The sequence below is a fragment of the Desmodus rotundus genome, chromosome 7, assembly GCF_022682495.2.
Source record: "Desmodus rotundus isolate HL8 chromosome 7, HLdesRot8A.1, whole genome shotgun sequence".
NCBI classification, from domain to species: domain Eukaryota; kingdom Metazoa; phylum Chordata; class Mammalia; order Chiroptera; family Phyllostomidae; genus Desmodus; species Desmodus rotundus.
The window spans coordinates 19,667,823-19,691,348 of record NC_071393.1 but is presented as its reverse complement, the minus strand read 5'-3'; the positions used below and the strand labels follow the sequence as shown (position 1 = coordinate 19,691,348).

At 45.7% G+C, this 23,526-nt stretch overlaps 1 protein-coding gene across 1 annotated transcript in view; it reads left to right on the top strand.

The window, feature by feature from the left end:
* PI4KA (phosphatidylinositol 4-kinase alpha) overlaps window positions 1–23,526 on the top strand; it is a 99,641-nt gene that overhangs the window by 13,608 nt on the left and 62,507 nt on the right. Inside the window, exons 2-17 of the mRNA XM_024557165.3 lie at window positions 1,708–1,824; window positions 3,983–4,076; window positions 5,591–5,679; window positions 7,843–7,915; window positions 8,564–8,823; window positions 9,366–9,432; window positions 11,407–11,555; window positions 13,446–13,511; window positions 16,036–16,132; window positions 17,430–17,621; window positions 18,116–18,216; window positions 18,853–18,982; window positions 19,943–20,075; window positions 21,086–21,181; window positions 21,524–21,707; window positions 22,168–22,271. Coding sequence (XP_024412933.3) covers window positions 1,708–1,824; window positions 3,983–4,076; window positions 5,591–5,679; window positions 7,843–7,915; window positions 8,564–8,823; window positions 9,366–9,432; window positions 11,407–11,555; window positions 13,446–13,511; window positions 16,036–16,132; window positions 17,430–17,621; window positions 18,116–18,216; window positions 18,853–18,982; window positions 19,943–20,075; window positions 21,086–21,181; window positions 21,524–21,707; window positions 22,168–22,271 — 1,952 coding nt within the window. The remainder of the gene's footprint in view (window positions 1–1,707; window positions 1,825–3,982; window positions 4,077–5,590; window positions 5,680–7,842; window positions 7,916–8,563; window positions 8,824–9,365; window positions 9,433–11,406; window positions 11,556–13,445; window positions 13,512–16,035; window positions 16,133–17,429; window positions 17,622–18,115; window positions 18,217–18,852; window positions 18,983–19,942; window positions 20,076–21,085; window positions 21,182–21,523; window positions 21,708–22,167; window positions 22,272–23,526) is intronic.

Sequence of the window (23,526 nt, the reverse complement as noted above, 5' to 3'; positions counted from 1 at the left end):
CTGTGAAAGTGGCTGGAACCTCTGAAATGATCACGTTATTGTGGTTGGTCCGCAGGTCTTTCTTATATTTTATTTTTCCCTCTGGTTGTGAAGCACATTCTTCTTGTGGAAGAACACTGACGAAAAGTGGAAATTTAACATTTCTGTCCCTCTCTTGTTACTACTTTATGCTCTTTTGCCTAAGCATTTAATCAAAAAAGATTAAATGGGTTTCTCCTCCCCCCATATGTATGTGTTTTTTATTTTAGCTTACGGGATGTTTGTCCTCATCACATAAGTAATATTTTCCCCTAGAGCATATTTTGGCAACTATGAAAAAGCACAAAGAAGACATGTAAAACCGCTGGTCATCCTGCCCCTCAAAACTATTAACATGTTGATATATTTTCTTACAGTATTTTTTTTGTATATGGTAACTCAGATCCTTCCTCTCGTAACTTTGTAGAACGTTTAGAGCCTTGTTCTGTCGTCGTTTATCTTACGAAAAACACTATTTTTAATGTCCGTAGTATTAGGTTAAACTTTATGAAAGCACTGTTTTTCTAGTTCAAAAAAGGTTGACTATCAGTTATTTCATATGATTCAACCTAATATTTCATCAGTTGGTTGAATCATTTAATCTTCTAATGTGAAATGGAATGTTTCTGATTTTCGTTTTAAAATTAATCTTTATTATACTTTTTCCATTACCATTTCTGGTTTTCAATTACTGTGTACAACATTGTGACGAAAGTATGTTACATAATCTTTGCCCAAGTTTCTACTTATTCTATACAGTCATTCCCAGAAGGAACATTGCTAGGACAAAGGCTGTTGGCACTCTTCTGGTGAGAAGGTGCTTTTCTTTCAGGCCTGCGCTTTTAAAATCCAGGCAAACAAAAGCAGTTTGCTTTCTTTCTAAAAATTACAGGGGAAATTGGTTGAGGCATTTTCAGGGCAAGCGTCAAGCACTACACTTGCCTCAGCCATTAGAACATCCCATCAGGTCCCCGCCATGCTCGTGAGAGCAGATGGTTGGGTCTGCCCCCTGAGCAGCAAGGCTGGGGCTCTGCCTGTGGCCTGCCACTGTGTATGTAAGTGCTCTGTTCAAGAGATTCCCGTGGCAGGGATTTTCAAGATCGAGATCATCTTTTTTCCTATTTATAGTAAATTCTTTATGACATATTTACTGTTGGTTTGTTTTGAAGATAATTCTAATTTTTCCACTTATTCAGTAAGTTGCTGATTTATTGCCTGCTTGCCTTCTGCTAGCCGCTATTATGGCACATGTAGTAATATGCCATAATAGATACTGTTTATTGAGCAATTACTATGTGCTGTGCACAGTCTTAAGTGCTTTACACACATTTGATTTTTAGACACATTTAAGGGGAGGCGCTCTGTCTGTGGGGATGTTTGGCTCATCTGCGTATAGGCATCATGGGAAGTGGGGTCTGTGCACACTCTCCTGACCCCCAAGTGTTAGCTGTTAGCTATTGTGCTTCACCTCCTCTGTGTATACATTGTTGTAACCCTCTCCCCAGGTTCCTCAGAGTGTGTGTTTTGAGGGCATGTATACAATAATTTCTGCAGCTGGAGATGTTCTTTTCATGATGTTTAAATTGGAAAAACTGGCTTTGGTTATATAAACTCACTGGCCATTTGTGATACTGGTTTATTCTGAATGTGGGTTGATAATCTATCAGTTTTTTTGGTCTCGTTTTGTAGGTGCAGAAGCTGCTTTGTATGTGCCCAGTAGATTTCCACGGGATCTTCCAACTAGATGAAAGGCGGAGAGATGCAGTGATCGCGCTGGGCATTTTTCTCGTTGAATCTGACCTTCAGGTAAGTCTTCACTACATTGAAAGCATTTCAGCAGTATAAAAGGGGGGGTAATTAGAACTTAAATTTATACCTGCTTAGGTTTACCTGAAGCAGTACTAGAAGAATGAATACAGACCTACTAACAGAAGTTAGTGGTGGGCGGGACAGCGTAGGTGGAACAGGTGAGAATGAGACTTTTTTCGGGAATGAGATTTTTTAATGTGCATCTTATGAAATTTTGTTTTTGAACTGTGTGAATAAATTATGTTATTGAAAGTTAGATTTTTTGTTTGTTTACTTGTGTGTTTACCTGCCAGAAAGTTAGTTAAAATGTTTTGTGAAGTAATTGTGTATCCTCCAGAGTGGACTTGATTTTTCAATCTCAGGTAAAATGTTCATTAATCAGACTCAGAGTAACCACTTTTTTTCCTTCCCAAAGAACAATATTCTGTGAGATAATTTTGATACAATATTATCTTCTTCAAAATCGTGATAGATATAAATTAAGTTTAGAATACATGTTAATGTGCCTTTCATTTTTTTAAGATCAAAATAATATGTTTAATCGTACATTTTTGTTAATGTATTTTGGGTATAAAATATTTTAATACAGGAAGTGAATTCTTTATCACATACGTATTTTCTGACTCTTAGATATATACAGTGTTTAGTTATTTTTAATTACAGTTGACATTCAACATCAATGTTACTTTATATTGGTGTCCAGTGTGCGGCGCGGCAGTCAGACGTTATGTAATTTGGAAAGTGATCCTCCTGACAACTCAAGCGCCGCCCGATGGTTCTTACAGGGTTATTGGCTGTGTTACCTGTGCCGTACTTCTCATCTCCGTGACTGTTTGTAACTGCCCTGCAGGGCCCTTTGGAGCTCTGTGTCTGTTAGCATACTAGGATCCTGGACAGATGCTGTAGTCAGCTCCTCTTTGTCCTTTAGAGGAGAAATTGTCTTGTTTTCACTAAAGAAAGTTCTCTGTTTGGTTATCAGTTATAGTTGTGGTATAACAAACTACCTCAAAACTTGGTGACTTAATACCACACTTTTTTTCCTCATGAATCTGGAATTTACACAGAGCTCAGAAGAGTCACTGTTTCTGCTCCATTTGGCATCCCCTGGGATGGCTTGAAGGCTGGGGTCTGGAATCACCTGGAGGCTCATTCGTGTCATATCTGGGGGGTTGATCCTGGCTAGGGCTCTCGGCCAGGTCACTTCTGTGTACATGGCCTCTCCACGTGGCCTGAGCTGTGTCATTGTGTCACACCACATTGTCTGGGTTCCAAGGACAAGTGTCCTGAGAAGGAGCCAGGTGGCAGCTACACTGCATTCTCTCTCGCAGCCTGGGAGGGCAGTCTCTTGTGTACGACCCCCTAGATCCACCAGCCCATTTTCCAGGAGTGGTGAATTCACCTCTGCCTTTCAGTGGAAGGAGTGTCTCAGAACTTGCAGCTGTGTATTCCAAACCACCCCATGTTTTTTCAGTATTTCAGAACATCAAATAGTATTCCCCTTCTTCACAGCACACTTACTTACTTTTTAGTGGAGCATCTATAAATAGGGAAACAGCCAAAAGAGCCAATAATGCAAGGTTTTGAAGTTACATGCTGATTGGCTAGTTTGGAAACTAGAAGAAAGTAAATTTTCATTGATTAATGATGGCTGTAAAGTCTAATGTTTAATTCGAGAAGAGCCAAAGGAAATGGGAAGCAGAATATAAAAGCCAAACAAAACCACAAAGCAAGTAGGGGCCATGAACAACAGAAGCATCACCAAGTTTAGAAGCAAGTGGCTGTGAGCTTCCCTCCGGCCCAGAGGATATGATCCTGGAGCCCCTGAAGGGTTTGGGGCAATCTGAGCACCTCTTAGTGAGGGCAGTTTTGAGTGCGTGCGCACATACACACCTTCTTCTGGAGAGCCCTCTCCGGGGACCTGCGTCCCAGAGGAGGCCCGAGCCAGGCCGGGCAGTCAGCTCCCGCAGGGCAGGTCTTAGCCCTTCCCTTAGGCACTCGGGCTGATGGGAAACGGGAAGGGTGCTACGCCATGTGGATGTTCCTCTTTGAGATGATTGGGGTGCGGATATACTTTGCTTTGGGTTCAATCTATGTGAAAAAGCTACCAGTCATGTATCTTATTAGCTATAATCTTTTTTTTTTTTTTTCTTTTAAGCACAAAGATTCTGTGGTCCCTTACCTTCTTCGACTTCTTAAAGGTCTTCCAAAAGTGTACTGGGTAGAAGAAAGCACAGCTCGTAAAGGCAGAGGTAATTTTCTAGAATGTTTTCCCTGAATGCAAGGAAGAATATATATGTTTATTGTTTGTGAGAATTAAGTGTTAATTATACTAACACATCAGTTAGGTTGCTACTGATTATAAACTAGGGTCACGGAGCTTTTGAGATCTTGTTCTCCAGCGTATATGTCAGTTTGGCTCAAGTAAACTCTTAATACAAATTCAAAAAAAAAAAAAAAAAAGGAAAGAAAGGAACCTGGGCCAGGAAGCAGTCAGTCTGCATTTTAGCAAGCCTTCCATGTGATCCTGATAGATGATCAAGTTTGAGAATGACCTAGAACTGCATCTTTTTTTTTTTTTTTTAAGATTTTATTTATTCATTTAGAGAGATGGGAAGGGAGGGAGAAAGAAAGGGAGAGAAACATCAGTGTGTGGTTGCCTCTTACATGGCCCCCCACTGGGGACCTGGCCTACAACCCAGGCATGTGCCCTGACTAGGAATCGAACCGGCAACCCTTTGGTTCACAGCCCAAGCTCAATCCATTGAGCCACACCAACCAGGGCTAGAACTGCATCTTAAAATAAGTGCAAAAGCAGAAATGTAACAGTTCTGCCATGCATTATGTGTATGGTCATAAAACTGGGTAATTCTGTGTCTTTGATTAAATGTTTAGTATTCAGAATTGATGATGTATTTAATAGTGATTGGACGTACAGAGCAGAGGTTCTAACATTTTGAAGGTACACTCGAAAGGATTGCTGCTTAGCTTTTGGTTAGTTGGGTATAGTGCTCCTTTCTTGACCTCGAGGCCGCGCTTCTGAGAACTTTCCTACTAAGAGGCTCAGTAGTGGAAGGGCTTAAAAACCTATGAGAAATAGAGCAACTCTTCGGAAGTTCTTACTAAGATTTTCTCCATTACGCTGGCTGGGTAGCTCAGTTGGTAGCGTTGTCCTGATAAACCAGCATTGCGGGTTCGGTCCCCAGTCAGGGCACACACAGGAATCAAACAATGAATGCACAAATAAGTGGAACAACAAATGAATGTTTCTCTCTCTTTTTTCCTGTCCCTCTCTAAAATCAATACATTTTTTAAAAATATTTTCTTCCTTTGTCAAAATAAAGCAGAAAAGAAAATACAAACCTGTAATTTGGTTTAAAGTGGTAGTAATAGGTATTTGACAGTGAGCCTCCATATTTTGTCTCATACACTATCAAGATGGATTTCTTGCTTTTGCTTGGGTCAGGGATAAAGAATGGAATTTATCATGTTGAGAGGCTGTACAATCTCAAACTGTAAACTGGCTCAGGAAACACTTAGGTTTATTGAACCAAAATGTTTTATTCAAAGAAAGGTTACGGTGTTCTCAGCAAACATGTTGGGCCCACATCTGTTCTTCTGAGATTCATTTCAGTGAGGGCAGCCGCCACTCTAAACTGGTCCCTTGGCAGGCCGTGTGAGAAAAGGCACATACTGAATTGGGTGACGAGTAGGTGTGGCCCTGTGTCTCACTTGTGGGGATCTGATTCGTCTTTATGGACTCCAGGTGCCCTCCCTGTCGCAGAGAGCTTCAGCTTCTGCCTGGTAACCTTGCTGTCCGATGTGGCGTACAGGGACCCCTCACTTAGGGATGAGGTAAGTGTGTGGTGAATTGTTGTACATTTCTGTAAGGTCAGAAAGAGTCCCAAAGTGACGACAAGATTTAAAAAAGCAAATTTGAAGTGACTGGGCTGTTTCTGTTGATTTATTTCATACTGTTAACAGCATAGGTAAGAAATGTTTAATACTTGCTTATAGTGCTTTTCAGGTTACCCGCTGATCTCCTGCGTCTGATCTCATTCATCTTTCCAAAGTAGTCCTGTGAGGTAGGCAGCCAAAGGCAGAGGCAGCTTGCTTTCCTGACTCTGCACTGGGTATTGAAGTCTTTCGTAGAAGAGAATTTTCTAGATAGTTGAAGCTAATCCTTTAAGTACTCAGGTATCTTTGGTTCTAGTTTATTTTTTTGCAAATGTTATTTAAATGTTTCATACTTTTTAAAACAAAGAATATGATTGTAATCTCTAGAGTTTTTCTTAATTTATTGTTTTGAAAATCAGGTTTTTTTTTAAAGATTTTATTTATTGACTTTTAGACAGAGGAGAAGGAAGGGAGAGAAACACTGATGTGTGAGAGGTACATTGACCAGCTGTCTCTTGCATGCCCCCTACTGGGGACCTGGCCTGAAACCCAGGCGTGTGCCCTGACTGGAATCGAACCAGCGACCTTTTGGTTCGCAGGCTGGCACTCAGTCCACTGAGCCATACCAGCCAGGGCAAAAATCAGTTTTTATATGCTGCTATTTTCAGGTCCTGCCAAGAAGTGCCTGGTTGCTTGCCTCTGTGCTAAATGTTCCCAGCTAACTAAGCTTTTTGAGTTTTGTATCTGTTTTTTAATTTTAAAAATCTCTTCCTTGATATTAAGATGTAAATTTTATTGTCAGTATTTCTGCCATTACATTCTTCTTCATTCTTCTTTCTTAGTTTAAGTTCTTTATTTATAGATTGATTAAAGAGACAACTAGATATGTTAGAATTACATATTATTAAAAAGTTAACAGGTTGTAAGTTAAGGGCTTTTCTTAAATAATATCAGAGCAGAGAGGTTAACACTGAAGCCAATGACATTAATATATGAAATGGAGAAAATATTTCTTTTCAAGTCTTCATAGGTTATTCAGCATCATTTAATATTAGCAAAATTAAGAAATTTGACTTGATTATGAACAAGTCATATTAAACCAACTTCATTTTCTTCTCTGCCTGGGTTTTCTAAGACTGGTAGTAGAGGGAAATGAGGTGGATGGTCTAGTTGGTCTTCATCGAGGCATTGGACATACCTTCTCCTGACGTCCTGAGTATGCACTAAGCACAAAACAGTTCATAAGGAACTACCCAAAGGACCACTGCAGAGGGAGACTGGTGAGGCGCCAGCCCAGCAGAAGCCTCCGCTAGCCTGCCCCCTACTGTTGAAGCAAAATGAGCCAGGTCCATGAATGAAGATTGGAAAGCAAGTTAACCTCATTGGTAGAAAACACAACTCCAGTAGTTAGCAAAACCCAGTATGATGAACTAAAGTTAATACCGTGAGCTCTGTAGGGCTCAGTGACAGGCAAAAAATACCAACTTCATACGTAGAGGTAGCATAGCTTGGGAGCAGCATGCATGGAACAAATGTAAGCATTCCGTTTATCTGTGAGCTCATTTAGCCAGCAGTGTAAAGAAGCTGCCAGAAAGCTAATGACACATACATGAAAGTCTAGAATCTGTGTGAGTTTCAATCTGTGTTGACTCAGTAAGTCCCAGCATCCCTGGAATATGAAAGAATTTTATGCTGAGCACTGCAGTTGGAGATTTTAAAAACAGTGTACTACAGTAAAACAGAAGCTGGCAGTCAGCATCATAAAGGACTTGTAAGCATAAGGAATGGATGCAAAGAAGTAGAGGTAGTTAGCCATAAGAAGGTGTTTCGGGGGCCTGTCACCTGCTTGCAGAGTATGGAGGAAGACGTGGTAGGTTCAGAGCACTGGGAGGTCATCATCGGCCCAGTGTTAGGAGGAACTCTGGACTAGCCCTGAGAGGAGGTTCCTGTCCCTGGAAGGCCAGCCGATCGGCCCCTCCACAGATCTTTCGTGTGAGGAGTTACGTGTCAGATATGATGTTGGACAAGATAATGTCTGAAGCTTCTTCTAATTCTGGATTAATTTTGTGATATTGTTCTGATTTTGTTTGTAAGTTTGTTTTGTTTCCTTGGATATTACAGATTCTAGAGGCACTTCTGCAGGTTCTGCATGTCCTTTTGGGAATGTGCCAGGCTTTGGAGATTCAAGAAAAAGGTATGATTGTAGATCAAGGCTTTTTTTAAAAAAAAATTGTTTTGTGATTAATTTTTTCCTTGCTTTTCCTCAGTCTTCTTTTCTGTTCTTTACTCCCCCATGTACGTCATAGATGAAAAGTTTCCTATTTTAGTTGCCTTTGCTGTGTGTTAGCTAAGAGGTCCCATGGGGGCCACGAGCACAGCTCTGCCACCTGAAAATGCTGAGTGACCTTGGGCAAGTCACCTCATCCTTCTGGGTCTGAGTGTCTTCACCTGTAACATGTCTGATTTCCAAAGGTCATTTTCCTCTGGAGTAAGGCTAACTGTACGATCCTGGGAGCAATAAATATGCTGTTCAAATATAGTGGAGATGCCTGATAACGTGACTTAGCCGTATAATTGATTCGGATGTGCCAGGAATAAACCAGGACATCCCAGAGGAGGCAGCCGTGTGTGGCACAGACATAGTCTGAAGTTACTGTTAATGCCAGATTGAAACTATCATTGGTCAGCCCTTTGGGTTGACCCTGTTGCTGTGGCTTATTGTGACCCTTCAGGTTTATCAGTGGGTGGGTTGTGATATGTGAACCAGTGTTACAAGGTGGTATGGTACAGTTCTCTCACAGGTACCTTTCTGGTATCAGAACATTCTTACTTTACCTTCTAGAATACCTTTGCAAATATGCCATCCCATGTCTGATCGGAATCTCACGAGCATTTGGGCGTTACAGCAACATGGAAGAGTCTCTCCTCTCGAAACTCTTTCCCAAAGTCCCCCCGCACTCCCTCCGAGTCCCGGAGGAGCTGGAAGGCGTCCGGAGGCGTTCCTTCAACGACTTTCGCTCCATCCTCCCCAGCAACTTGCTGACTGTGTGTCAGGAGGGCACCCTGAAGAGGAAGACCAGCAGCGTGTCCAGCATCACCCAGGTGGGCTTGCACTTCTGGGGAGAGCACGGAGGGGAGGGGTCTTGTTTAAGGGCTCCCATGGAGAAAATCCCACTTTGATGTTGCTTGAGGAAAGTTAGAGAACAAAATGTTCTCACTGGAATTCTCTTCAATATAAAAGCTTCCCTTGTCCTTTTCACAATTTATAAGTGAGTTCATCTCCTAGTCCTGAAGTCTTTGTTTCCTAGCAGTTAGGTGCCAGAATCTATTCTGAGTGGGAGATAGTCAGTGCCATTAAGAAGTATGTAATAGACTCATGGAGAAAAGGTAGACACGAAACACGAGACTAGTTCTGCTTAGTAATCAAGTATAAACTGTGTGTCTAGAAAGGTAGAATTCATATATAACTCATACATATATATGATTCAGTATATAGTTGAGAACGCTGTAGGTTTGGTGGGCTTCAGGGAGAAGGTGAGTCTTGAAGTGCAGCTATTGAGCTGGAAAAGAGAACATTGTCTAAGGCAAATCTGATGAGGTTTGACTGGCCTTTCGCGATCTGTAAGTATGGTTGTGTGTTTCAGGTCAGCCCTGAACGTGGGATGCCCCCTCCCAGCTCCCCTGGAGGAACTGCCTTTCACTACTTTGAAGGTGGGTTTCACCTTCATATTGACCCAGCCCTCGGGCAGCAGGTTCGCAGTGACTACTTCTTGTGATGTCAGGGACGGTGATGCTAATGCTCCGCTGCCGTGCATCTAGCGCGTCACGCTTTTAGCAAGCACTCACCGTATTTTCAACTTCTTAGAATGTAATTTTAAAATATTTTAAACATAGAGAAAAGTGCAGAAAATACTATATAGACCCCTATGTGCCTATGGTCACAGTTTTAGTCTGTTAACCTATGAAAGCCCTGGTTTTCAGTTGTTTCCCAAGAACTTTCACAGAATTTACTGAATTTGATTCATATCATAGCCCTGTGCAGCCACTTGTTAAAATTGCCTTCGACGTGCCCTTGAGGGAAGTAAGACTCTGATTAAGTAATAGAAGATGGGGAAACCAGATTCCACGTCCCACAATGCCATCCCGTTTTCAGATGACGCTAATTGCTAAAAGGGCATTTCTCAAGAGGATCTTGAAAGATGTGAGGGAATTTTTTTTTAAGAGGGAGTGCCCTGGTCGGGTGGCTCAGGTGGTTGGAGTATTGTCCTGTGCACCGAAAGGTTGCAGGTTTGATTCCAGGTCAGGGTACATATGTAGGTTGTGGGTTCGATCCCCGGTTGGGTGCTTGGGGGAGGCAATCAATTGATGTTTCTCTCTCACATAGATGTTTCCCTCTCTTTCTCTTTCACCCTTCCCTTCTGTAACATCAATAAAAATATCCTCAGATGAGGTTTAAAAAGAGGGGAGTATATGAACTCAAATAAATGTAGGCAACTTTGCATCCTGTATTTCTTTGATACTTGAGAAAACATGTTGCAGTCTTTGTATATGTTAGAATATAAAGGCCAAGTTTGCTCACTCAAAACCCCACCTCTCAGAGAGAACACTTGTCCTAGACTTTGCACCACCCCTCTGCCACTGGTATGCTCTCAGGGCGTTGAGGACAGCCACGAGGTGGCCTTGAAGGCTGCTGTTTCCTTGGTAGATTGCTGCCTGTGCTCAGGCTTCCCTTCCCAGTGGGGTCCCCTCCTTTAAGCACTTCCAGTGAGTGCCTAGGATTGGGCCACGTCCAGGTGTGGGCCCCCTGAGCTGCATTTAGCAGGTACTGGCATCAGTGACAATTTTTTCCCAGCCTGAAGTGTGCCTCATTGTCAGAGAGACAGGCAGGAAACCACTGCTCCTTCCCTTTTTGTTCCTGCACCTGCTGTGTCACTCAGATGATTCTTTCTTAGTCTCCCCTTCTCTTTCCAGTTCCTCTTCCACAGTGCTGTAAGAATTCTCTTTAAGAATTAGTTTTTTAAAATAAAAGGTTTTATTTATTTATTTATTTTTAGGGGGCGGGGAAGGGAGGGAGAAAGAGAGGGAGAGAAACATCAATGTGTGTTTGCCTCTCATGCACCCCCTACTGGGGACCTGGCCTGCAACCCAGGCATGCTCTCCAACTGGGAATTGAACTGGCGAGCCTTCAGCTGGCAGGCTGGTACTCAATCCACTGAGCCACAGCAGCCAGACCAGATAATGGATTTTCAAATGGTTATATGCTTTTGGCTTTATATTATTACGTGTTGGGTGGTGGACTGTTTTTGTTCTGATTTTGAAATTTATAGTAATTTGCATTTTTGTTCCAATTTTGGTGGTAAAATATGTTTGGAGCCCTGTGGACCTTCATATCTCCCAACCTTTTAAAAGGTGTAATTCTTCTTTTTCTTCCCGTATGTTAAGTTGTATTGTCTAGGTTGAAAATACTAGGACATGACTATATCTGAGCCTTTGACGTGAAACACCCCAGTGAGAGGCATCGCTCCCCAAGGATTTGCGCTTCAGCTTTTACTCACTTATGAAACAAGGAACGGGAGCACAAACAAAAGCAAAGTCTCTGTCTTTGTTGGTTTTTGAGGGAGCCAGCTTGAGGAAGTACCGTGGCCACGTTACTATGACTGACGTCCTGGTTTTCTTCTTCATCAGCCTCTTACCTACCTGACAGGAGTGCCCTGGATCCCGATTACTACTTCTCCACCATCAGCTCCAGCTTCTCGGTTTCTCCGCTTTTCAACGGCGTCACCTTTAAGGAGTTCAACATTCCATTAGAAATGCTGCGGGAACTCTTAAACTTGGTAAGCAGAGCGCCGATGGATAAACAGTCCACAGGTATATCAATTGGTGAAGTTGCTAGTGGTGTAAGCCTGTATTTTTTAAAGGAAAAACTAGGAGTTTTTCAGTATTTCAAATGAACAGCTTACTAGTCACAATTTGTGGTTGAAGAAGGAAGGAGAGCAACGTTCACGGACACCTGTACAGTGTGTTCTCATGTCATCCTTGTAGCAGCCATTTGGGGGAGGCACCATGGTCCCTATTTTAGAGGTAAGGAAATCAGTGTCAAATACAGCAAGGATCCGTAGGCCAAGGGCAGGGTCAGTGCTCAGCCCAGGGTACCTGATCCTCTCTCAGGAGCTCCTCTGTTCAGATCAGTTGGACAAAACCTAACTTTTTCCAACTTGGGGACCTTTGGATGGCGTTTGTGGTGACGTCAGAGAAGGCATTGGCGCCATTTCCTGAGTCCGGAAATGGACTTGGACCCAGGGACTCTGAAGTTGTTAGGGTTGAGCTGGGATGCTTCGACACATTCGAGTGGGTGGGGGAGAAGACATCAGGAGAGACTCCAAAGGTGAGATGTTCTGTTTTGGAAAGAACGGGAGAGAATGAGAACGACGAGAAAGAGAGAACGAGAGAGAATCAGCACGAAGCACGCACTGGACAGAGCAGCCGTCTCCTCCTGTGCGGAGTGTGAGTAGAGGTCACTCAGAGAAAGGCTCCAGGCTGAGGATGTCAGGAGACGTTAAAGCATAGGCCACAATCAGTGGGGATAGAGCCTAACAAATTACTAAATAGCCCGGACGTTATTGAAGTTGCTGTCAGGAAGCAAAACTCCTCCTAAACTGCTCCTCACTGTTAGTGTCCCAGACAGAACTGTGGCCTGTGGCCTTCTCAGATGGCTCTTCTTAGTAGTATCAGAAGTCTCAGTTAAAGGCTGCATGTTTCCGATCCTTCCTTTTTATATATTTATTGCCTATCTATCTATCTAGCTACCTATTTATTTATTTATTTTTAGACAGAGGGGAAAGGAAGGAGAAAGAGAGGGAGGAATATCAATGTGTGGTTGCCTCTTGCGCACCCCCTACTGAGGACCCAGCCCGCAACCCAGGCATGTGCCCTAACTGGGAATCAAACCTGCGACCCTTTGGTTTGCAGGCCAGCGCTCAGCCCACTGAGCCACACCAGCCAGGGCATCAGGTCCTTTCTGATTATTTAGGGGAATTATTTTTTCCACTATATTTTAACTTTCCAAGGTTTCCTTCGAGGTAATATTTAACTTCTTCTCCCAGCGTGTTTTATCTGTACATTTTGAAAATGCCTTCTTAAAGTACTACAAGTGGCGGGGGTTGGGGGCGTGTTTTCTTCAGGCAATCCCATAGTTGACAGAACAGCTCATTCCTGTACTAAATACTGGCATAGAGAATGGCTAGAAATAATCACTTCTATTAGAAATTTAAAATGTGTGCTGCAGTTTGCGTACCTGGGCAGCTTTGGTGGAAGAGCCCGGGGGAAGAAGGAGGAGCCGTCAGCACCCGAGGACTGGCTGTGAAGGTGCTCTTGACATTTGGGAGGGGATTTGGATGAAGCGTCCGTGCTGCGGGAGTCTGAAAGCTTCCACATCCTGGGAATGCAAATCTAATGTCAGCAGATTTGAGAGAGTTGGTTACCTTTCCTGTTTTTATGTCATGCCAATCTTGGTAAGAAAAGTGCCAAGTGATGGCAGAATTCAGGGCATTTTGTGTGTATGGTTTGATATTTGTATATTGTGGCCTATCTTTCTATCATGTTTTTCACCACGTGGGCCTGTTGTGTAGCTTTGTCCATCAACATTTGTTCTTTAGTAGAAGGAGCTGGCGTTCCTGTCTCTCACTGCTTGTCAGGTACCTCACGAGGTCTCGTTTCACTGATAGGTGAAGAAGATCGTCGAAGAGCCTGTTCTCAAATCCTTGGATGCAGTCGCGGCCAGCGTGATAGAGGTAGGTCCCTTCCGAGGGCATCACACTGAGCTCCGTCTGCTGTAAGCCTCTGCGAGGGGACGGCAGGGAGGGTTTGTGTGGGTGCGGTGAGTTTTCAGCGTAACTTTCCTGGTCTCGATAATGCCACTTGAAAGCTTGCTCTGTGCTGGGCTCTTTTAAATATATCATCGCACAGTGCCTCTCAGCAGTGGCCAGTGTCACACATGAAAGAGGTTTAAGGGACTAACTACTGTGCCCATGTCGCATAGTCACTGTGGGAGCTGGGAATGCGATGGATCCTCTCGACTCCGAAGCACTTTATCTTCTTCGCTCCTTTGGTGCTTTCAAAGCAGCTTCTCTGGGCTCAGTACACACCCCTCACACTTTCTTTCGGCATGTACAAGCCCTGGCTTTTATGTGTGAGAGGTGTGTGCCTAGGGAGCTTTTGTCTTTCATGTATTTGAAATGAACGCCTACAGCATTACTTATAAAATTATTAAGTGTTGGTGTTGGGAGGTCTCACAACCTCAGGGAACACTGGGGTCGGTCCTCTTTGGAGTGTTGGGATCCAGAGCGATTGCCACTGCCAGCCTGATGACTGCCATGGGCGCGTGCTGGACCCAGGTTCCTCATTAAACCTCATGTTTCTCCCACCTGTTTGTGAGGCACAGTGCCTGGTACCACTGGGGCTCAGCTCTGAAGGGGGAGGGAGCCCCAGGGACCTTCCTGTGCTGCCTTGCATGTGCTCCCAGCAAGCTGTCTGCAGACGTCAGATGCATTTGCCAGTTGTGGTTTGCTCTGAATCGGGTCTTGGCTGAAACACACAGTTCCTCTAACTCTCCAGAGTGCAGTCTGGCCCGTTCTACTTTGTCTTTAACCTTGCAGGCTATGTCTCTCCTGTTGACCTGAGCTTTGCTCTCTCACTGCTGGCTGTCTCGGAGGCCTCTTATTTTCCCGTCCGTGTTTTGTCAAGTGTGACCCAGGGCAGACCAGGAGGCCAGAGCCAGCGGCTGGGCAGGCAGAACTCCTGCACACTTGTTAGGCCTGCATGCCATCTGTAATGAACAGTGTCAATCTGGGTCCCCGGGGGAAAGTTGGAGGTCGGTGGGATCCCTTTGAGGGCTTATTTTATGAGTAGAAGGAAGCCTGGGAATATGGAACTCTGGGACTCTTCCCTGCCATTGAACCAGAGCAGTTTCTGGTATTTTTGTTTTGTAATTGGGACTTTAGTATAAAAGTCCATCTTAAGAAACGGTTTTCTTACCGGAACTACTATAAAGGACACATGGACAAAATCAAGGGGGAGGGTGGAGGTGGGGGAGGGAGTGGGTTCAGCTGGGGTGGGGTGGATGGATGGGGAGAAAAGGCATACAACTGTAATTGAATAACAAAAAAAAGAAAGAAAGAAAGAAAGAAACGGTTTTCTTGCTTTAAACAAGGGTGAAACCATGACCTGTATTACTGAATGTAATACTCATTATCGGCAACCTCTAGCAGTTCTTGCAAGCTTATGTGCCGGCACTGGGGTAGGACTTGTCTCACTGGCCCATTGCATTCCACAGCATCCCCATTTACAGATGGGGAAACTGAAGCTTGCGGGGTAAGGAACTTTAATGACATAGCCAGTGAGTGATGGAGCCAGGCTGCATTATCTGGGCTCCCTTCCTCCGCTCCTTGCTTGCAGACTTCTCCCCAGCTCCAGAGGCAGAGCCCTGGACCACCTTAACCAGCAAACCTCATCTCCTCATCTCTGTCCCGCAGGGATGTTGCCAGGACTGTGTGCGGTGACGGCGGTAAAGCTGTGTAGCCAGTGCCCACTGATGACTCTCTGAGCCCCAGCTCCTGGCATCACTCCCATGTCCTCGCAGTTCTCATGCCTTTCACATGACCCCTTCACTCTCCACCAGCCTCACACCACAGGCCCCTTCCCTGCAGCCCGGCCTCTGGCCTGCTGCCGATTTGCTTCCTCTTCCTTCTCTTCCCCCCTCACCTGTATTTGCAGAGCACTTTTTCACGTGTCAAGAATTCTAATGAGCTGTGATTTTTCATTAGAACAATGTCTTATTAATTGCCTTAGACCTTGTGTGATTTTCTCTGGAAGAAAAATAGCACTACACTTTAGATTAGATTGCTAAAAAATAATTTAAAATGAGTTTTAATTACAAAACATAAACTGAGTCTGGAGGTTCCGTGGCTGCAATGTTTGTTGAATCCTGTGGTCTGGTACCCTTGGCTGTCCCTCTTCTCCTACACTTCCTGTGTCCCTCTGACTTCAAAGACGGTAAGCTTTCGGCGAGAGGAGGTGGAGGGTGCAGGTGGCTGCTTCCGCATCTTTGGACTGTGTGAGCCTCCTGTTTTCCTCTGCCTGATGCCTAAGAGGGGGAAGAGCGTAATTGAAGGGCTCCAAGTGGTGAATCATGGTAAACGTTCCGCTCATAATGCTGAGTCACCAGTGTATGGATTACTCCACCGGGCCTCTGCAGGAAGGTGGAGGCCCAGTGGAGAGTTTCCGTGCTGTGCTCACGTGCCTCTGCCTCCCCCGCAGGCCAGCCCTAGTGCCGATCTCTACTACACCACGTTCAGTGACCCCCTCTATGTGGCCATGTTCAAGATGCTGCGTGACACTCTGTACTACATGATAGGTGAGGACCTGGCGCACGTGTGTGAATGCGGTGAGACTAGGTTCAGGGCCACGGCCTCTGGGTTGTGCTTCCTTTCTGCTGGGGGCTCTTGAAAACACAAGCGGGACATAGTCATATTGCTGAAATTTTGGGAAAAAAGCAAATGAGACAAAGTCTGTGCATGATCCTATGCCTCTATTCGATCAATGATGGCTTTTTGTTGGGTTTGTTTCCTCAGGTGTTTTTCTGACATGGACACATTGTATTGTTCTGATCACGCATGCAGTTTAACATGTCTACTGTAGACATTTAGAAAAGCACAAAAAAAAGAAAATGCACTCATCTCATAGATCAGAGATAATATCTTAATAGTGTAGCACGCACACAAATTTAGCATTTCATTCCACTCTCTCCTTCATGCATTTTTAAAACCTTTGTCCTGTGATCTTTCTTTACATCATTGAACACTCTTCATACACTAAGTTTTGATGACCAAATAATCTTCTGTCATGTAGAAGTACCATAATCTAGTTAATCCGTTTTTCTACTTTTATTCCAATGCTCTTGGCAGGCGGGGGCTGAGTTGGCCTGGGGCCCGCAAGGGTTAGTTAGGTTCAGGAGGGAGGGTGGCAGGGGCCGCCTCTGTGGCCTCCCCTCCTACCTGAGCTCTGCGTTGCCAGCTTCTGTGACTGGACTGACTTGTGCCCACGCTGGTTTTCCTCAGTTTTTCAGGCTTCAAGGATGAGAGTTTGAAAAGGCTACAAAATTCTGGGTTCTCTGTAGGCAGGGAATTCTCCTTTTTAGGCTACAACCAATTTTTGTCCTTGTCTAATCACTGGCAGCTTTTTAAAAAATTACTGTTCACCCGGTCAATCATTATGCCATGCACCTTAAATGTGTACAGTGATGTATGTCCTTTGTATCTCAATAAAACTGGGAGAAAATAGTGAATATTAAATAGATACATATTACTGACGTACTTCCTCATGCTAACTGTACCAGTTTTAGTGTGATAAGTCCCAGTGTGCGTGTGTCATACGTCCAGGGTTTATATATTAACCACGTAAAACAAAGCATGGCTCTCACTTTCCCGGGAACTGATCATTTGCTCTGGTGCCAGGTGGCATGGGTGTGGGGGGCAGCTGTGCCCAGCCTATTCAGGGTCTTCCCAGAGGGCACTCTTGGAAGCATAGTAGCCAGCAGTAAACATGTTCTTCTTGGGTTTTCGTTAGAGAAGGAAAGACTAGAAGTTCACAGCCGCCGCCTGAATTTTGGTGCAGTTTTGTTTCCAGCTGTAAGGCCTGCTCTCTTCCTACAGACCTCCCGACCACCTTTGTGAAGGAGATCCATGATTTTGTGCTGGAGCAGTTCAACACAAGCCAGGGGGAGCTGCAGAAGATTCTGCACGATGCAGACCGGATCCACAATGAGCTGAGTCCCCTCAAGCTGCGCTGCCAGGCAAACGCCGCCTGTGTGGACCTCATGGTTTGGGCCGTGAAGGACGAGCAGGGTGAGCATCGGCTCCTGCCATGCCCTGGATGTCTGGTGTCTGGACCTGGGAGGGTGGTGATGGCCAAGGCCACGGGGCCTGTTCTCTCCACTACTTCCTGCTGGTTCTTGAGGCTTTTGTGTGCGAAGCAGGAACTCAGTGCTGGTCTAGGGGGAGCAGCAGAATGGGAAGCATGCAACAGACTTGCAGATGGCTGCCGTTCACAGAACACTGGAGACGGGAACGAGGGGGCTCGGGGCCAGCAGAAAAAAGAAAGCAGTCACACACGGTGCAGAATGGTGTTTTCACAACAGCAGAAAGGAAGCAGAGATAAGCTTTCAGTTAAGCACACCCGCCTCCTAACACTCTCTGGTGTCACCTCGCAGTATTAATAAACCTACAGAAAAGTGTGTCTCTGGGGTTTAGTGAAATTACATGATTAATTGGTGAATGAGTATTTTGTAAATGTTGGCTTTTGCTAATCATTTTTACCCTCCCCTGGTTTTTGTGTTTAGGTGCAGAGAGTCTTTGCATCAAGCTGTCTGAGAAGCTACAGTCCAAGACCTCCAGCAAAGTCATCATCGCTCACTTGCCCTTGCTTATCTGCTGTCTGCAGGTCAGTCCCACAGATACCTGAGAGACTAAGATCCCATCAACGGGGCCTTCTTCTTGTGGTTGGCACACCAGCGGCAGAGTCTCTAGGAACTTGAACTAGAGCCTGCTGTGGACACAGGTCACCACTGAGTAAGGCTGCTGCTGGCAGGGGGCTGGGATTTCTGAGAGTGGGGTCCAGGAGCAGCCGGGTCCTCCTTTGAGGGCAGGCTGCCCGGATATGCCAGCCAGGACGTTCTTCTGAAGCATGCAGGTGAAGGGTTGCAGATGTTTGCCAGAGGGCCTCCTGGGAGGACGCCTCCTGACGTCTATAGTGCTAGCTCCCTTGTGCTGAGACTTCACCTGTTGCAAACCCCAGTGACTCCAGGTCTGCCGTTGTTTAGAAATCGTATTTCAGACCCTTGCTCCTCTAATTTGCTTCAAAGAGAAATGGATGCACTTTAACGATGTATCTCCCTCTTAGGTAGGGGAGAGTCGAGGCCGTCTCCCTTTCCTGTCTTTGTGCCCCATGGTCAGGTGGCCCCTCGGGAGCTTTGACCTTGGACGTTTCTGGTCAAACTTGGGTATTTGAAGGGTTGAGCACCTCACTGCTCAGCCAGCCTTTCCCTGGGCTGTGTGACTGGTCCGTGGTGTGTTGCAGGGTCTGGGCCGCCTATGTGAGAGGTTCCCGGTGGTGGTGCACTCAGTGATGCCGTCTCTGCGGGACTTCCTGGTTGTTCCGTCCCCCGTGCTGGTGAAGCTCTATAAGTGTCACAGTCAATACCACACAGGTAACAGGATGTCTGCCCCTGAGGCCATGTCTCCAGCTCTCAGCCCTTGTGTGCCCTTCAGGTGCCACGAAAAGGACCATGTGATTGTGTGTGAGCCCAACATGGCTCTGTGACTGGACACTTGTGGCTGGGCTGTGCACTCTTCCCTCTTGGTGGGCTCCTCCCTCCTCCCTTTCCCCATGGCCTTCCCCACAGGACCCCCTCGGGGCCCCAGACCTTTCCTTCCTCTGCCTTCTCTTGTCATGTGCACCTGCCACCCCTGAAGGCCTCTCCCTGGTCCCACTTTTTTTTGGGGGGGGCCTCTTCTCACCGAGGTTGTCTGAAGTGTGAGTTCCTCATGTCCCGGACACTGAGCCAGGTACTGTCTGTACACAGTCTCACGTGGTCCCCTTGCCCCAAGGGAATGTACTGTTTCTACAGACAGGCCCTAGGCCCAGAGCAAATCTCGTCACCTGCAATGACTAACATTAGTTAAACAGCCACTGTACGCTTGGGCCGTGTGTGGTGTAGGACTGCTCCTCCTCCCCACAGTCCTGTGAAGGTGGACATTTTATTCTCTCCCTGTAGATGAAGAAACCCAAACTCCTAGGACCTGAAAGACTCCCCCAGCCTGGAGCAGAGAGGGGTCCCTCTGGATCTAAAGCCCCTGCCCCCACCCTTACCAGCTTCTACACATTAGCTAGAGGACCCTCCGAGTGGATGCCTGTGGGTGCTCACCAGCCCTTTTGAACCATTTCTTAAGAAATTGCTGTTCTATGTATTTATCACTTTGTAACCTAAATGTTCTTTCTTTCCATTAATACATGTTTGTTTCATCCTCCCTGTTCTCAGGCCCTATCTTTTCAGATTGATTGCTATTATAAGTTAAGAATGCCTAGCGTATTATTTGGCTTTAATTGCAGACATGGGGGTAGAAAGTGACAGGCGTACCCAGGTACATATTTGGATTTTTACTTTCAGTTGCTGGCAGTGACATAAAAATCAGCGTAACCAACGAGCATTCTGAGTCGACACTGAACGTCATGTCTGGGAAGAAGAGCCAGCCCTCCATGTACGAGCAGCTCCGGGACATTGCCATCGACAACATCTGCAGGTGGGACGCTGGGCCGGGGGCACAGGCGACCGGGAGGAAGGAAAGGGCGTTTCAGACAAAATAAACTCCTCCTACAAAATGAGAAATGTTTGTAATTTTGTAAAGCTCATTTCTGGTTATTCTAAACCTATTCTTGCTCTATAAAGAGGCATTGTTACATATTTTTAAAAAATAAAGCTTCCCGCCTTTTTAGAAAAGTAGAAAAAGAATTATCCGTTAGCCTATCATCCAGATTATCATTTGTCATATTTTCTTTATCTTTTTTCCTGTATAATTTTTAATGATCGAGCGTCGCTTTTTATATAGTTGAGTGTCCCTTGCTGCCCAGACCTCTGCTATGTGAACTCTTGCTCTCTGAACTTGGCAACCAGATCTATTCTGATTTATGTGAAATGCATCTCCCCTTCTCTGAATTCTGGCTCCTGGCTCTCAGAAGCCAGTTTGAGACAGTAGCTCACCCCCCCATCCCCCCACCCCCACCCCCGTCTGTGAAACTCCCAGTCTTCTCTGCCTCTGAGGCCTGGCCAACCAGCTGTGAGAGTAAGAGGTACCCGATAAGATTTTATGTTCTTAGGGCTTTTTAAATTTCCCCTTTTCTCTGGGACATACGCATTTCTCCATGCTCTGAAACCTTGCTGTATAATTTTAATATTCCCTCAGCCATCTCGGGATCATCTGTCTTTCGAGTCAGTTGCAATGACTTTTGTTAAGGAACAGTCCAGGGAATTTCAAATTGGAGTTAGAGTGAATGTGAAATTCTGAAGGAAACTGTTCTGAGCAAAAGAATGAAATTACTTCTCCTGACTGAGATATTTATCAAGTGGGCAAAATCCGCAGCAGCTCTTTGAATTCATTCTATGTAATGACGTTCATTCAGATTTCCGGGGCAAAATGTTCAGAGCATTCATTCCTCGACACTGTGACCCTGAGAAAGGGAAAATTAAAACAAAACACAGACACTCACCTGTGGTTGTGGTGCCTCACACTGTGTGGCTTTCCTCGCTGCTCAGGTGCCTGAAAGCTGGCTTGACGGTGGACGCAGTGATCGTGGAGGCCTTCCTGGCCAGCCTCTCCAACCGGCTCTACATCTCCCAGGAGAGCGACAAGTACGTCTCACCCCACAGGGGCAGCCAGTGGCTCTCTTCAGTCTCAGGGGCAGGGCCATTGTGCACACCCGTGCTCCTCTCTTGCACAGTATGGGTTGTGCATTGGACTGTCTGCCGTGGACCGCTGTTTGGGAGTAGGGAAACATCTCTGTCTTCCCTCCCGGTGCCCAGGACTTAGTGTTTTTCTGCTGGTGGTTAAGGATCCCAAGCTGTCACTTTGAGATGAATGCTTCGTTTGAAAGGCCGTGATGATGCTGAGGTGCAGGTCCAGCTTCAGGTTTTATGTCACTGCTGTGTGCCGGAGCACTCTTCCCAAGGTGTTTCTGTTCTTCCTTTCCCTAGGGATGCTCACTTGATTCCTGACCACACCATTCGAGCCTTGGGACACATCGCAGTGGCCCTGAGGGACACCCCAAAGGTCATGGAGCCAATTCTTCAGATCCTGCAGCAAAAATTCTGCCAGCCCCCCTCCCCTCTTGACGTGCTTATCATCGACCAGCTGGGCTGCCTGGTCATCACCGGAAATGTAAGGAAGGCCCAGCTGTGAAACCCACTTACCCTGAGCAAGCTTCTTTAAACTCCTTTGACTGTCCGGGATGTAAAAATGACAGATTAAATTTACCCTGCAGATCAGCTAAATGCTCCCAACTGTCTCAACACTGAACAGTGAGATTGTCTTTAAAAAAAGAATAGTGTAATGATTCCGTGAGTTCTGGGGGAAAGGAAGTTTTGACTAATTTCTTGCTTACGAAGAGGATCTTGCTTAATAATAGGATTTAAACTGAAGCTATTTCCTTTTTAGCTTTTAATTTGAGGTTTGCTTAAAGTGTTAGGAATGGATGCCCTGGGCGGTCTGTAGGCCATTATTATCCCTGATTCTAGGAGCTTTCCCTCCTGCTGACAATACAGGGGCCTTTTCTGTGTTCCAAGGAGGGGCTTTCAGGAGTAGGCACCGCATGGTAATGGTGTCTCTTGCCCTCTTCCAGCAATACATTTATCAGGAAGTGTGGAACCTCTTCCAGCAGATCAGCGTGAAGGCCAGCTCTGTCGTGTACTCGGCCACTAAAGATTACAAGGACCATGGCTATAGGTACTCCTTGGGACCCCACCGTCTCTTTAAGTCCTAACAGTATTTGACTCCCTTTGAAAATGTGAGGGTTGGGGATTTGCCTTTTAAACAACCTTTTCTTCCTACAAAAGGAAATACGCTGTGTATTGGTGCACATAGCAGGTGAGAAATGAAAACCCCACGTACCCATGCCTGCACTGATATACCCATGCCTGGCACTGGTTAAAGCTCAGTGCTCATTACCACCCCCACTCCAGACAGGCTCAAAGCGCCCGCCTGGTGACCCGTTTTTCCATGTGGCAGCACATCCGCCATGCCCTTTAGGGGCCCCATAGTTTCCCACTGGGGAGACGCACTATGATGTATCTAACCAGTCTCTAGCTGGGATAGTAGGTCGTTTTCCAGTTTTTCTTCTGGCAAGTTCTACCTTGAACACCTTAATAGCTACATATCTGTGAGCATCTCTGATGCTTTCCTCAGGATAGATTCACAGAGGTGGAATTTGGAGGGTCGAAGGGAATGGTCATCTTATATCCTTGAGTGTTTGAAGTTTGTGTAAAGTCTGACTAGTTTTCCCTGGAAGACTGGGAAACGCTTCCTTGTGTGTCCCTTGCCCTTACTGGGAATATCTTAAGGATAGGGTCGTGCTTTTCTGCGTTTGGAGGATCTCACGAGAGTTGGTCAGATCGAGGGAAGGAGGAAAGTGAAGTCAGGAGGACAGAGGCTGGGCAGGGCGGAAGAGATGCTGCCCCTTTACTGGCATGTCTGTTCTCTCCTAACCGTTACATCCAACTCAGTGGACGGGAGTGTGGCTACGTGCCTCAGTTTCCTCACTCATCAGATGTTTCCAGATGTGTGGGTAGTTGAGATCACACACGTGGAAGCTCTTGATAAATGGAAGCCCTTGGCACTGTTACTTCTTTGCCTTTTCACTGCCCCCATCACGAGCCCAGGCTACTAGAACAGCCTCTGGGGTGGGTTAAGGAGGCAGCCGGCTCACCTCCTCTTCCTTCTGTCAGTCCTTCCTTATCTCTCCAGGGAAACCGACTCACAAACCAAAACACCTCCTTCCCACATTGTTCTCTTGAACCTTCCCTGTCCTGTCTTTGCTCTGTTTTCCTCTGACCCTGGCATCTGTCTTGCTGCTCTTGGCCCTGCTGTGTTCCCATGCCTACCCATTTTTCAACTTCTGACTCAAATTTCCACTTCTTCATAAAGCCTTTTCTGATATTGCCACCGAAAGTGACTGGTTCTCTTCCTCACCTGTGGAGACACT